The following is a 14,469-nucleotide window of genomic DNA, read 5'->3' on the forward strand; positions in this document are numbered from 1 at the left end:
CCTCCATCCCCCTCCCCCTGTCCTTTTTAATATCTAAATCATAATCACCTGCTATCTTACTAACTCAGAGTCAGATGTACTTTATCGATACAGATGTTTTGAATACATATTGTCCTTCATAAAATTATTGAATTGAACCACATTAAGGGGGCTGGGAAGATGGCTCATCATTAAGAGTTTATGCTAGTCTCGAAGACGACCCTAGTTAGGTTTCCAGTGTCCATGTAGGGCAGTTCACAAGCTCCTTTAACTCCAGCTCTAGGGAATCCAGCATCATCATCTGGCTTCTGCAGGTGATGGCATTCATGTACTTGTACTCTCCACAGACAGACTTGCATTCACATACTATTTGAAGAATTGTTTTAAATGATGGGAAATGCTTTGTTGTTTTGTTTTGTTTTTTAAATAAAACACATTAGGGACTGAGATTGTGGTTTGGTAGTAGAATGCTTACTTATTGTGCAGGGGTTAATAGTCCCAGCACTGTAGTGAAAGAAGGCAAAATCTGTGGCACCTAAAATACTAAGCCTAATGTTGATGTGCTTATAAAGAGGACTTTTAAAGAGTTGAAAATAGAGCCAGTGGTGGTGGTGCATGCCTTTAATCCCAGCACTCAGAAGCAGAGGCAGGTGGATCTCTGTGAGTTCAAGGTCAGTGGTCTACAAGAGCTAGTTCCAGGACAGCTAGGGATACACAGAGAAACTCTGTCTTGAAAAAAACAAAACAAGCAGGGTTGAAAATAGTCCAGCCAAGTGCTTGTTAAGTTTGTTGAAAATAATATCAAACAAAAATATCTTCTGAAGTAAGTATTGATTAAAAGTTGAATATGTTTCAGTAAAAAGCCTTGATCATTCATGGTAAAAATCATTTTGTTCGTTAGCTACCACTCTCAATAGAAACACATTAATTGACTGTGAGTAGGTAAAGAAGTTATTTTCACTCCCTTCTGAAAGCGGTAAGGATCAATTTGCCTTGCTAAAATAACGTAAAGCTTGTAATGATCCATGCACAGTATTTAAAAATCAATGGGACACAAAATGTGTGAAGGAGACTCTTCCTTACTTCCTGTCCTGGTCACAGGAGAACATCACTGTGCTTTTTTTTTTTTTTTTTTTTTAAATTACAGTGATATTACCACAGATGCTGTGGGTAATATCTCTTTAGATATATTCCTGAGTTTATGACAGTCAAGTTAATTTTATGAAAAATGCCTGGCCTGGTGGCTCATTCCTTTAGTAGCAGGAGGTGAGGGAAGGTAGATCTCTGTGCGTCAAGTCGGCGCACAAGTCCAAACCAACCAGGCATACAGAAGGAGACTGCCTCAGAAGAAAAACAAAAAAATGCAAACAGTATGAATAGACTTTAATTTTATCATTGGTTATAGACGTCACAGGTTTCTGCACAAAATTGACTCTTTTAGACTACATCCTCTTTTTGATAAGCTCTATTCTAGTTTTCAGATGCGATGCATCCTTATTTTGTAAATGACTCTCTGTTGTTTTTATTATTATTGATGCTATAGATTTAAGTTCCTCCCCTTTCTCCCCATCATCGCTGTTAGTCTGATGGTGTCTCTGTAGAAGACAGTCAGGTGTGCTGCCATCTTAATAAGGAATTACGTTTACCTTTCCTGCTAATTAGAAAATGTTACAGGAGTAGAATCATATGTTTATTGCACATAATAAGGATATAGAGGTACATAATATCCTAAGTTCACATAATGGTATAGCTCATTTTGAATATTTTGCTGATTTTATTAGAGTATTTCATTGACCAGTGACATTGTGCCAAGAAGTAAGTCAATTCAGGGATGGTTTCTGATAGTGTCACAGGGAGGTTTCTTCTTCAACCATATCTATTATTTTTCACCAGCTAAGAAAAACCCAGAGGTGCTTCTAAAATGCTATCTACAATAGACTTCAGAGTTTCACAATATATAGAACTTAGTCTTTTATCCCATATAACGTTGTATGTAAGTATAAGCTTAAGTGGAAAGGAAACTTGATAATTGAAATGCCTGTGCTTTTTGTGTATAAAATAAAAAGTATTAAGTGAAATAGACAAGATCAAAAACTCTTTAGATACATTAAAAGTTTCTCCCAGAATCATTATACAGCTGCTTGCTACTTTGGTTAGTTTCTAAAATGGTCAGAACTATTTCCTGTGACTTGACCAGGCCAGCAGCCAAAATGAATCAGTATATGTTCAGCCTCCTGGTACCAGGAGTTACATTTTATAACTGGGTAGTTTGCTTGTTTTCTTATCTAAATGAGAGGAACAAAGCAGACAGTTGAGGAGTACACTCAAAACTAAGTAAGTACCCAGTGCAGGTAAGTTTCACATTGTTTTGGGTTGGTCCTATGTGTCAATGCTTAAGGATACAAGCACCAAAATATAAGAGAAATTGCATGTATGTAGCAGAGAAGTCAGAAAAGGAGCCAGTGGGCTCCCAAACCAGGCCCATCAACATTCCATTGCGGTAGTGGCAACAGACAGCAGAGAGTTTTTACATACTCATATCTCTAGCCAGAGGATGCAGAAAATGGAGGCTGTGTTTACCATACTATGTGAGTGAAATCCCCATTACTTTCTCTCTTGTTGTTCAAACTGTGGCCCCAGATGCATGCTACAAGAGGCCACAAAAACTTGATTTTCTAGTTGATGAAATCAGAAAGATATTCTTGTGCTTTAGAAAACATGGAGGAAATATCGAGGGGGGGGGGGATAAAAGCTGATCACTAATACTTGGGTAGAACACAAGAAATGCTGGGTCATTCCTGAGCTGTGCTTATACAGGGTCAACAGCATGACACAAAACCTTATAAACCACCACCTAATTTTTACATGTGCACATTCGCCTTGTCTTTCTGTGTGTGTGATGTGTGTGCTTGTGTGTGTGTGTGTGTGTGTGTAGAGAGAGAAAGAGAGAGAAATTGCTAAATGCACATGAATTATAGGTGTATATATCCATGTACACACATGCAGAAACATCTAGGTATTTTGAGGCAGCCTCTCATAGAACCAGCAGCTCATGGCTAGTCTGTGGTTAGGATGGTTAGCTAACCAGCAAGCTCCCAGGATTCACCTACCAATTCATTCCTAGTGTTGGGGTTACAGCTTGCACACACAGCCATACTCATTTTTATTTGTTTTTGTATTTAGAATTCAAACTTAGGTCCTCATGCTTGTCTAGGAAGTGCCCTTACCCACTGAGACATCTCCCTAACCCTTGAACTATGCCTTCAAAAAGGAATTAATATTAAAACTTAGAATTCAAGAAAAGAAGGGTAAGACTGAATTCGAATGGTCATAAGTGGAGTTATTGTCTTTACTATGAAAACATTTTCTAGAAGATTTTAAAGGACTTATAATCTCCATAGCATAAGATCTAAACTGTTCAGAGTACAGCAACAGGATGCTAAGATAACCCAGATTTAAGAGTTTATCAGACATAAAGCAGCCATTAACACTATGATCCGTGGACTGACTAGAAACAAACAAAATTGAAAGGAAAAAGTTGATAGGAAAAAAAAAAGTACAATGGCCAAGGTTTCCCATATTAGGTAGTAATTAGAGATCCAAAAGTTAGCTAAACCCTAGATAGGTTGATAAAAGGAAAACATTCCTAGACATGTCACATGATCAGTTTGCTGCAGATCAGTGATGATGAGAATCATGAAGGCCGCTGAAAGAAAATGATACATATACCTGTAGAGAAAATGAAAATGTGAATGATGGGCGGCTCCCCTAAAAATTATGGGGGCCAAGAAGCAAGGGAACATATCTTCGATAGCAAAAGCAAACTGGGGCCATTTAGCCACCTATGGTATCATATTTCTATAATCTAGGAACTGCTGATGAGGAAGAGTGTTACGAGCAGTTTTCCCGCCAGCCTGGTCCCAGAGTCACGTCAGCCCCAAATAACATAACAGAGACGCTGCATTAGATATAAAGCTGTTGGCCTGTTACTAGCATTGGCTATCTCTGTCTTAAATATTAACCCATTTCTATTAATCTAAGTATTTCCATGTAGTCTCATCTTACTGGAGAGAGGGTCAGGACCTCTTACTCCTCTTGGTCCTACATTTCGACTTCTCTCTACTACATCTCCCAGAATCCATCTTGTCTCCTAGTCCCTCCTATCTTGCCTTCCTATTAGCCAACAGGGCTTTATTCATTAACCAATAAGAGAAACATATTTACAGAATGACATCTCCTATCAGAATATTCTGTGTGGAATTGCAACCTGGGCTACTTCGTAACTTCCAGGCCAACCCAGGCTACATGTTAAAGAGTTCTTTTTTTTTTTTTAAAATGTGTTCTGTAAGCCAGGCGTGGTGTCTCATACCTTTAATCTCAGTACTTGGGAGGTAGAGACAGGAGGACCTCTGTGAGTTCAAGGCCAGCCTGGTCTACAGAGTAAGTTCCAGGACAGAGAACCTGTCCTGTTTGTAGACATGTGCAACTGTGTGTGTGCAGATGCACTCTTGTGTGTACCCATGGCCAGAAGTGGACATCAAATATTTCCTCTTATCACTCTGTGCTTTATTCCTTTGAGGTGGGGCCTCTCCTGAATTTGTGGCTCACAGGGCTAGGCTGACAGCCAGCAAGCCCGAGTGATCTGTCTGTCTCCACTCCCTTATAGTGTTTGAGTTAAAGGTGTATGGCAAACTGCCCACAACTTGTTACGTGGGTGCTAGGATCTGAAGATCCAGATCCAGGTCCTGGTGGCTGCACAAGTGCTCTTGTTCACTGAGCCATCTCTCCAGACAGACTTTTTCCAAGATGAAGTTAGATTAAGAATTTTTGCCATCGGATTTGTACCGGAAGAAATACTTAATGATAATACTTTTAAATCTAAAAGTTCTTGATGGTAAAACAATAAATGTTATTAGAAAGAAACTTGAAGGATGAACAGTATTAACAAAAAATTAAGTTAGGGTCTGACATGGTGGTACACATTTTTAGTTTCAGCACTAGGGAGGTAGAGGCAGGCAGAGCTCTGAGTTCAGTGGCCTGCATAGTGAATTCCAGGCCAGCTAGAGCTATGTAATTGAGACCATATATATGGCTTTGCGCACGCGCGCGCGCGCACGCGCGCGCACACACACACACACACACACATACACACACACACACACACACACACACACACACACCTATGAATGAGGCGGGAGGGGGAATAGAAGAATGAAAAGTGAAGGCAGGAATTGAAAACAAGGCTTTGTAGTCCAGGCTGGCCTTGAACTCACTATATATCCCACGCTGGCCTTTAACTTGCATAAAATTACCAAACAGCATATTTCTGAATTACTCATGGGCCAAGAGAAAGTTTCAAGAAAATTGAGAAAAAAGTTCTACTGAATGCAAAGTCCCTCACACAATTTATAAGATTCAGATTGAGTGAATTTATAACATTAAATCCTCTTTTTCAGTCAGTAATCTGTTTTTTGCCTTAAGAAACAAGAAAATGAAGAGATCCAAAATGGGAAGTAGGAAACCAGTTCAGAAAACCTTTCAAGCCTGTGGGCATGGGGGTTGTTTTCTGTGCGTGCCGCCAGAGCTGGAACTCAAGGTTGCCCACAGTCTAGGCACATGCTATGTCACTGAGCTGATTGTACCCAGACCTCTGAACCCAAAATCAGATTTCCTGGGAAGGTAAAACATCTAAGTCTCCCAGTCACATTGACCAAGAAAAGGGTGTGAACACCTCTGAAGACCATATAGACATTAAGTGGATCATGTATAGATAAGCTGCATGAAATAACTCTAGAAAAGGTACAGGACCAGCACTTCCTCCAGGACACACAGATAGCACCTGGGATGTAGCCCAGGGGAAGAGCACTGATGTAACACACTACAGCCCTGAGTTCAGTCCCTTCAACCACCAAAAATACAGTTGCATATTTATTTACTGTGGCCCTAAATGCCAAGCTAACCCAGCTTAAAGTTAACTTAAAATAAAATAAAACTTAAAAAAAATAAAATAAAATAAAACTTGTACCACCATAAAATCCTGTTTTGTAAAAAAACTGAATTTGTTGTTAAAAACTTCCAAGAAAGAACATCCTGGATCCAGGTCTAAGAAGACTTCATTCTAGGCTTGGAAGTCTGAACATCTGAAATGTAATTTAGCAGATTAATAATGAAAGAAGAAAATTACAATGGCTTAAATAATAGTAAGTATTTGACAAGATTCTCTGTACTTTTTTTTTTTATAGAAGTCATGAAACTGAACTGAAGAGATCATAAAATATAGCGGTTTAAAAGAAAACACAGTTGTCCTTTAGTTTCTCTAGGTCCCAGGGCCATGGGTATGCCCTGCACTGACCTCAGGGTTCAAAGAAACCCCTAAGCTCCCTGGGCCCCCAGCCAGTTCAGCCTTGGTGTCAGATCAGGCCCCTGTTCCCTGCCCAGTGTTTGCTCTTGAGTGGTGCCTGCTTTTCTCCCACACATGTCCTGGGGAACCTCAAAACTCTGCTTGGTCCCTGTCACACCTCTGATCTCTCCAACTCTAGGTATACAGAGGTCTCTTTGAACAGGCGGTGTGGTTAGATTGGACCACCTATGCAGCTGTTAAAACCCATTACCCAGTAACATATGTATAATTTCCGGGGATTGACTGGGACACGCACATCCTTGTAGGCCCATGTTGTCTATGATAGTAGCCATTATCAACAGATTTGTTAAGTAGATGCTTTAATCAGAAAGGGTAATCATATGCTCTGAAAGACCTGGTAGGTTTGGAATAATGAAAATAATTTTGACTATGAAATTGTATCATCTGTAGTTAATAATACAACAGTTTTACATCCCTGAAGTAAAGTCCACTGATAGTGTTTGCTGAAGGTAGGAAATAAGAAATTATTACCCAGTATAGCAGGAAAACACTTCTCTGGAAAAGGATATTGAGCTAAAAGGAGTAATTTCCCTAGGGAAAGAATACTTGTATACAATATAATTTGAATATTTGAGATTCTAGCCAGCTCCTTAGTGGCTTTAAGTTAATTTGGTAACCAAATGGATGAGTAGAAAGGTTGGGGGAGTCTACACTAATCATGTCATCATTGTTTCTCTTTTGCCATTCGCCATGGAACTGCTGTGAGCTAGAGTTTCTGGTCTACTCAGTCGAATGATATGTCTGTATGGTGGTTGATAATTCAAGAGCAGCGGTTAAAGTCAGAAGCATTCCATTTTTCTGTGGTCAGAACCTTGCATAGGTCGTCTACAAACATTGTTGAAAAGTGACTGAGTTTATGAACACCACAGTTAAGAAGTGTTTGTTAGACAGTCACCATATAGATGTATCTCCAGCTGTATAGAGGCTCCCACATCTCAGGCCATCACCCTCCTGTCTGTGAATCAGACGCTGTGACCTAATGGCAGTCTGTAGTCGCCCTGTGGTAGTAACATAAGAAGCCCACATTAGGTTCTGTGCCTTCCAGGAAGCCAACTAGTTTCTGAGCCTCGACTTACTCACCTATAAAATAAAACTCTGAAACTAGATCTTCAGGATTTCTCTGGCTCGAAAGTTGTAAACTGAAATCGTTTATGGTCAAATAGTAAATGATGTCAAGACTGTTTCTCAGCTGTATTTTAATCCTTGCTGAGTGTCAGTATTCATAATGTATGGGCTCCCTTTGGAGATTTGCTGCCTGTATTTTCAGTGCCTCTGAGAATTTTTGTCCAATGCATTTATTTAGCCTTTAAAAGAAAACAAAAATTGTATATTGTTAATGTAGTCAAGGCAAGGGCAGAGTGGGGGTAGGAGGCATCTGATGTGCCAAAACTTGTAGATTTTCTCTTGGCAAGTCAAAGAGGAACAAGAAAAAACAATCTGAAAAACAAATATCCATATTATCTGAGTTCTGTTTCCTCCCAGCAAAACCCCATTTCACTGCCGTAACAATTGTGGAAGGAAGGACTAAAGCTAGTTGGCTTTTGTAAACATCAGGATAGAACTGTCAACCAAGTCTCCATGTGTTTCATCCCATTACTCAAAAAGAAGAGAGTGGTCTTCCTCCCCTCTCTTTTTAGTTAACATTTGATTTTTATTTCAGTAAGTAGAAGTGGTTCTAATTAGAACTAACTTAACATTTTGTAGAAAACATGTTTAAGGATCAAAATATCACCATTATTCTTAAAACTGGATTCAATTTAAAGTGTATATTCCCAGCTCTCATTTTTTTTTACTATAAAAATGTAGCATACTACTAAATTCTTTGCTTAAAATAGTTTCTAAGATATATCATGCCTCTTAAGTTTAAAGGCAAGACCCAGCTATCAACTTAACGACAGCACACATGGCCCTTCCCCTTTTGTGCTGTGTTTAGTTGGTAGAGAATGTCAAGAGCTCCTTTGTCAGGAATCCAATTCTTTCCTCCCCAGCTCATGGCAAAAACAGGACTTTAAGCTCAGGTATTTTATTTTCAGCCACATGGTTTTTCTCCTACGTTGTTTGCTTGATAACTTTTGATTATTTTGTTGTTGCGAGGTCTTGGATTTGCTACCTACCATCATAGAAACAAGAAGAAAATATTGTGTACCTGCTCAAACTCTCTCTATGTCATATCTTATAAAGGCAGGTTGTGCTTGGAAGAGAAATTACTAAAAGCTAAAATTTCATTTAAGTGAAGTATATATAATTCCATTTACTGTCTATGCTTACAGGTGAAAAGAGGTTTGAATGTCCAGAATGTTCTAAAAGATTTATGCGGAGTGACCACCTTTCCAAGCACGTCAAAACTCACCAGAATAAAAAAGGAGGAGGGGCAGCTCTTGCCATTGTTACCTCGGGAGAACTGGACTCATCTGTCACAGAGGTGCTTGGCTCTCCAAGGATTGTCACAGTTGCAGCCATTTCTCAAGATTCAAATCCAGCAACTCCCAATGTTTCGACAAACATGGAAGAATTCTGAACCGCTATTTATAACAAAGACCTCTCGTGCTGCACTTAAGTTTACACACCCTTGAAAATCTGGAAATGGGCTGGTCAAGTGGAAATCAGAGTAGGAAGTCACATCATTGCATCCTTGGCATCTTTAACCCGTCAAGGGATTTTTTTTTTTTTTTTTTGGGGGGTTCAACACACAAAGTGTTGAATTTTTAAAAACAGAAAAAGAAAACCAATATACTGGAAACAGAAAAGTATTTCTTCCATGCTATAAGTTGCTGTAGTTTTTTTGAAAAACATCACATAACCTTTAAACAAAACCCTCCCTCCTTTAACATCATGTGTTGATAGCATAGCATGTCTAAAGAGACAGACCGTATGAATTTGCAGGCTGGACCTTAATTGGACTTAAATATGTTTAGAAGTACTTTGTTAAAAACATTTTAGTCAGTAATAACTTATATGCACTTCTTTTACTCTGTAGCACAGAAAACAGATTGTTATCTGACAATAGGGATACTACTGTGTTTCTTTAGCTTGATTTTTGGAGAGATCCGTGCAAAAATAGTTTTGGCCGTCTTTTCTAAATATCAAAAGTTCTTCAAAAGTTGAATTAGGTTATGTTCAAAAACACCAATCTGAGAGGTATCTCAGGTCATTATTACCACTACATTGTAGTAGTGTGTACTCAGACAATCAGTGGAGCCCAATTATTTTCTCCATTTTGGAGACACAAGAGGACCTTAGAGCAAAATCTTAGGTTAAATTTTAGATTGAAAACTTAGGAAAACTCTGGGGGTAGGGGGGAATTCGCTAGAACAGAGTTCATGAAAGCTTCAGAAAGGCAAGAGAAAGCAGTTTAAACAATGTTTAGAAGTTAGGGTTGACTGTATGCCTAACCCTGTGTTCAGTAGCAAAATTCCATTTTACATGTTCATACTGGGAATACTCACATAGATTACAGATCTATGTGACTCCGTATTATGTAAATATGAGTTATGCTGACAGTGTGCAGGATTCTTTATGGTTTGACTTTGTAGCCAAAGAAAGAATTATCATACTTTTTCCAGGCCAGCAGAAAATTATTTTTAACTACATTATAAATTTTGTTTTCCTTTACTAAAAATTGGCAAATCTAATTTTTTTTTAGTACTGTGTTAAGTTTATTAAGAACTTATATCACAGTAATATCTTTATGTTGTATCAATAACAGGATTTTCCCTAAAGGTCTAGACAGTTTAACAAATGTATAATAGAAATGATATTATGAAGCAAAAAAAAATATTTTTGGAAAATCAGAATAGTTTTCAGTAAATAGTAACTGAAAATATATTTCATTGTTTGTGTAAGGTTCTTAGAGAAGAGCGTCTTCTTAGGAAAGATGGCCAAACGTTTCATAGGGAAAACAATTGGATTGTCCTAATAGATTAAAATTAGTAAGATAATGTTTTCAGGACATATTTACACAGAATCATAACTATTGAAACTGACCATTTGGAAACTAAAATTTTTACCTACTTCATTCGTTATCATCATTGGTTGGAATATAGGTCTATGTTTTCTTGTGCATTCTTTATTATTTCAAAAAAAGTACTACTCATGAGAATTCTCTTCCAAAATCGTGATGTTTCTTGTATTTTTGATGAAGGAGAAATACTGTAATGATCACTGTTTACACTATGTACACTTTAGGCCAGCCCTTTGTAGCGTTATATAAAACCGAAGGCCTTTTGTGCTTTCGGTTTGTATAAAAAAGCTTTGAGATTAAAGGAAAAAAAAATTTTTACACTGTGGTTATAAATTTCAAGTTTCTTAAAGCTTTTGTAGACTTGTAACAAAGTCTTTAAATTTTAGTTGAATTTTGTAAATTGTTTTGTATATTTTATTTAATGTACTCTTAACAACTGATGTATCTGGCTTTAAAACATCAGGATCAGTTTGTTGTTTTGTGTGGTACAGAGGAGCATTTGGTAGTGTTAATTTTAATTTTATTATAGGAGCTGAAACATCAAATATATATTTTATCTATCATGCTACACAATCAGTGCTATAAATTTTTTTATGCAAAGAAAGACTTCCTTAATGTTTTAATCATGTTTCCTCCAAGCCGTACTTTTCGTTTTTAGCACCGAGTATGAGCACTCTGCCATCACTATTCCAGGAGCCAGTTTTATGGAACCCATGTACGCTCATCGGAAGTGCAAGTTGTCCTCACCCAACAGTGAGGCCTGTCATCAATGTATCAGACTGAACCTGGATAACCTTACAGCATATGAAATAGTCAGTCAGCGGGCACATGTCACCACTGAAAGTAGAAATACCTTGACAGTCTGTTCCGCATACCATTCAGAGTCCCCCTCTCTGTAGCAAAGCAGTTGTAAATCTCAGTGTCCTTTGTTTGACTCAGTGGGATGTAGCCGTGGTAGGGCACAGGAGTGCAGTTGAGTCCTGTTAACTAAAACGGCATTACACTGCTGGATCTCCTTGCCACTGTTACGAAGCTTTTCTTTGTAAAATTATCAGTGCAGAGCTCTGTATTTATCATGGTAGAACTCCAGTGTTAGGATAGTTTTCTCTTACAGTATACTTTTCTTTGGTTAGGTTTGTGTATGTGTTGCTGATTACATTAGAACTCGATGTTAAATCATTATTTATCACACTCATGAGAGCGGTAATAAAAGTGTGTAATCTAGGAGAAAAAGTTAATTTGTCGAACTTAGATAAGCATGATGTTTAGGTCCTATTTTTCAATTTTATAACTGTTTTATTGCAACAATATTTGTATTTAAGTCTCCATTTTAATGCCTTGTGGTTTTTTTTTTTTTTTTAATGCATGTCACTAAGTTGTCATCCACATAAATTGATGTGCAGCATAGGGTATTAAATCTACATAATGATTTTAAAACAGAAATAGTTGATGGTAAAATGTAAATGTTTTGCAAAAATTCCTTATAAAAAGTTTCGTAGTAACATTTCACTTGTAAATTTTTTGTAAAAAAGAAAATGGAAAAAAAGGTGAATACAGAAAAAAAAAAAAAAAAACCTGTTTTCCCATATCCTAGAGTTTAGACAATTATTCTGCCAGCAAAGCCTCTGGGGCTGTAATTGACATTTTTACAGTGCTGATTTGTATAAAATTTGTTTTTTTGTGGATTTGGAAATAAAATCATGTACAAGTTGTTGCCTGCAGTAACAATTGCAAGTAACCTATTAAAGTCCCCTTGGGTTAAACATGCTTCATTTAATTATGTATACCATAGAGCAGCAATAAAGTGTTTAAACTACCAACCTTCTCATCACAGTGAACACTGACAATTTAAATGCCTCTCACTAGAAAATGTATTGGCAACCCTCCTTAATCCTGGTGTTAAGATCTGATCAACACTCTTCTCAAAATACCGCCAAAGAACACCAGTTTAAATTGCATGTTAATTTGTGACCATTGCTGTAGACATTTATGGAAATTAATTTTTGATTTAGAGACGTTTTATTTAAATAATTTTATGCAGTAACTGTTAGGAAATGTAGGATGGTCTAAAAATGAAAAACAAAATTAAAACAATATTTAAGCTCATAACAACATGTGGAATCAGCATATACTACCTAGATGTGGGAAGGTCCGTAAGGAGGAGCAGAACTTCTTTTCCTTCTGTGAGACTTGCATATCTCACAGAAACCCTACCACCATGAGAATACACTACAGTATGACTTCAGTGGACACGTTTCCAAGTCTGCAGGTCCAGCCAGCTGCTGGAGAGAACTGCAGGATGGTAGAGACAAAGGGAAGTGAACTGCCTACAAGGCTCCAGCTAGTGTTTGAACATGGATTGGTTAGGGTTGGTATACTGTGTGTGTACATCGCTTGTACGGCACAGCCTAAGGGCATGGCTGAACTACATACATACATACAAACATACATACATACATAGCATATGTTCTTAACAGTGATCAGACCAAAGGGCAGTTAAATTTATGCTCCTCTATTAGGTAACAACTTTGTCAAAAGATTCCATGCCAAAACTAAAGGTACCCATCTTGACCAGGATCACTTAACTCTGCCTGTTTCTTGTTCCCCTGGATGGTTCTTTTATTTAAGCCCAAAGTGTATGTCAGTTCCCAAAGATAAACTTGTAGGTCCTTGGCTTGTTTGCCTGTTCATCTCACCAATGAGCACCGATTAAATCTCTTTATCCCCCCTCCCCCAAAACTTTCGGTTTCCTGAAAGACTTAACATGCGTTCATGAGGATGTCACTGCATGAAAAGATAAGGAAACTCAGAACCTGAAACTTTCACTTTGAATACAGTACCGGTCCAGTTTCCGAACGAGGAATTCCAACCACATGAACAAGACTGAAGCAAAAAGCAGGATCATTCACAGACTGCTGACGTCAGTTTGTGTGGAACTGGAGCGATGGTTGGAGCTGACACTGTAGTAGCCGCGGTCCACAGTGCTGTCCTTAAAGATGACCTTGAAGTCAGGAGACTTTTGTTTGATGGGGCTTTTCTTATTTAAAAGTTTTAGGTGCTAAATTATAGGGGTGTGGAGACTTCAGATGCCAGTGATAAATGTGGACGTCCTTGATTCTCTGGTGATTGTTGTATGTGCTGTGATGTGCGTGGTTCGCTCAATAGATTTATAATTGTGTTGCAGGATTTTAAAGGCATTTTCTAAGATTTTCTGGTTGGCATAGCCTTGGGCTCTGCATCTCTTAGTAGCAGGTGGCAATGAAATCATTTATTTTTGGATACCTGAGCAAGATCCCAGTGGAAGTAGAATAAGGAACCGGTGTAGGGGCGGGGAGAGGCTCTTCACAATGCATTTGTCTCTCCATGGTGGTAGCATTTGGAAAAGAAGCCAGAGTTCAGGCTGAGCTCTTGGATTCATCGTTACTGAGCTAGTTATTCAGTTGTTTCTGCTTCTTGCTCTCATATGCACAGTGGTGATTGACAACTGTTAGTAAAAGTACAGCAGGCCCCTGGTAAGTGGCAACATTCACGGTGGGTAACCTACAAGAGGTTACTTTATTCATGATAATGTGCCAAAACAGCATAAACTGGATGATTTGTGAACAGTAGAAGCAAGCCCAAGGTTCAGTGTCTGATGTGAACCAGCTCTCACAGTAGAAGGGATGAGGTGGCTCTCAGAGGGTGCTTTTTTCCTCGGGGCACTAGTACCATTTCAGGAGGACACCGTTTTTTAAGCTCTTACCACCTCATAGAGGCCCCACCTCCTCTTCTGTGTTGGTACTTGGATTTCAACATGGGTACCTGGGGAGACAAACCATCAGGCTCTGATGAAGGGTGGAATGCTTGGCACAGAAGCGTCACGTTGCAAAGCTGACTCAAAACCGGCTGGAAAGGAAGGAAACGTCAGCGGGATTTCCCCCCATTTCAACCATGCTTTCTTCTCAGGCTGAGCTGAGGTATAGTTTCTCCCGATTGGCATGTGACACTGGGGACAAGGCTGAAGTCACTGAAGCACATGGAGATTGAGCCTCCTGGGAGGAGCCAAAGCCGAGCACTTAGGGATGCCCAGGTTTCCAGACAGCTGAGAAAGCTCATCTGCAGACAGATG

The 14,469-nt window shown here is 38.6% G+C and overlaps 1 protein-coding gene across 1 annotated transcript in view; it reads left to right on the top strand.

Annotated features, from left to right (window-relative positions):
* Positions 1-12,199, top strand: part of Sp4 (Sp4 transcription factor) — a 54,601-nt gene extending 42,402 nt beyond the window's left edge. Inside the window, exon 6 of the mRNA XM_051177822.1 lies at positions 8,671-12,199. Coding sequence (XP_051033779.1) covers positions 8,671-8,918 — 248 coding nt within the window. The 3' untranslated portion in view covers positions 8,919-12,199. The remainder of the gene's footprint in view (positions 1-8,670) is intronic.
* The last annotated feature ends 2,270 nt before the right edge of the window (positions 12,200-14,469 follow it).

This window comes from Phodopus roborovskii, unplaced genomic scaffold, assembly GCF_943737965.1.
Source record: "Phodopus roborovskii unplaced genomic scaffold, PHOROB, whole genome shotgun sequence".
Classification (NCBI taxonomy): domain Eukaryota; kingdom Metazoa; phylum Chordata; class Mammalia; order Rodentia; family Cricetidae; genus Phodopus; species Phodopus roborovskii.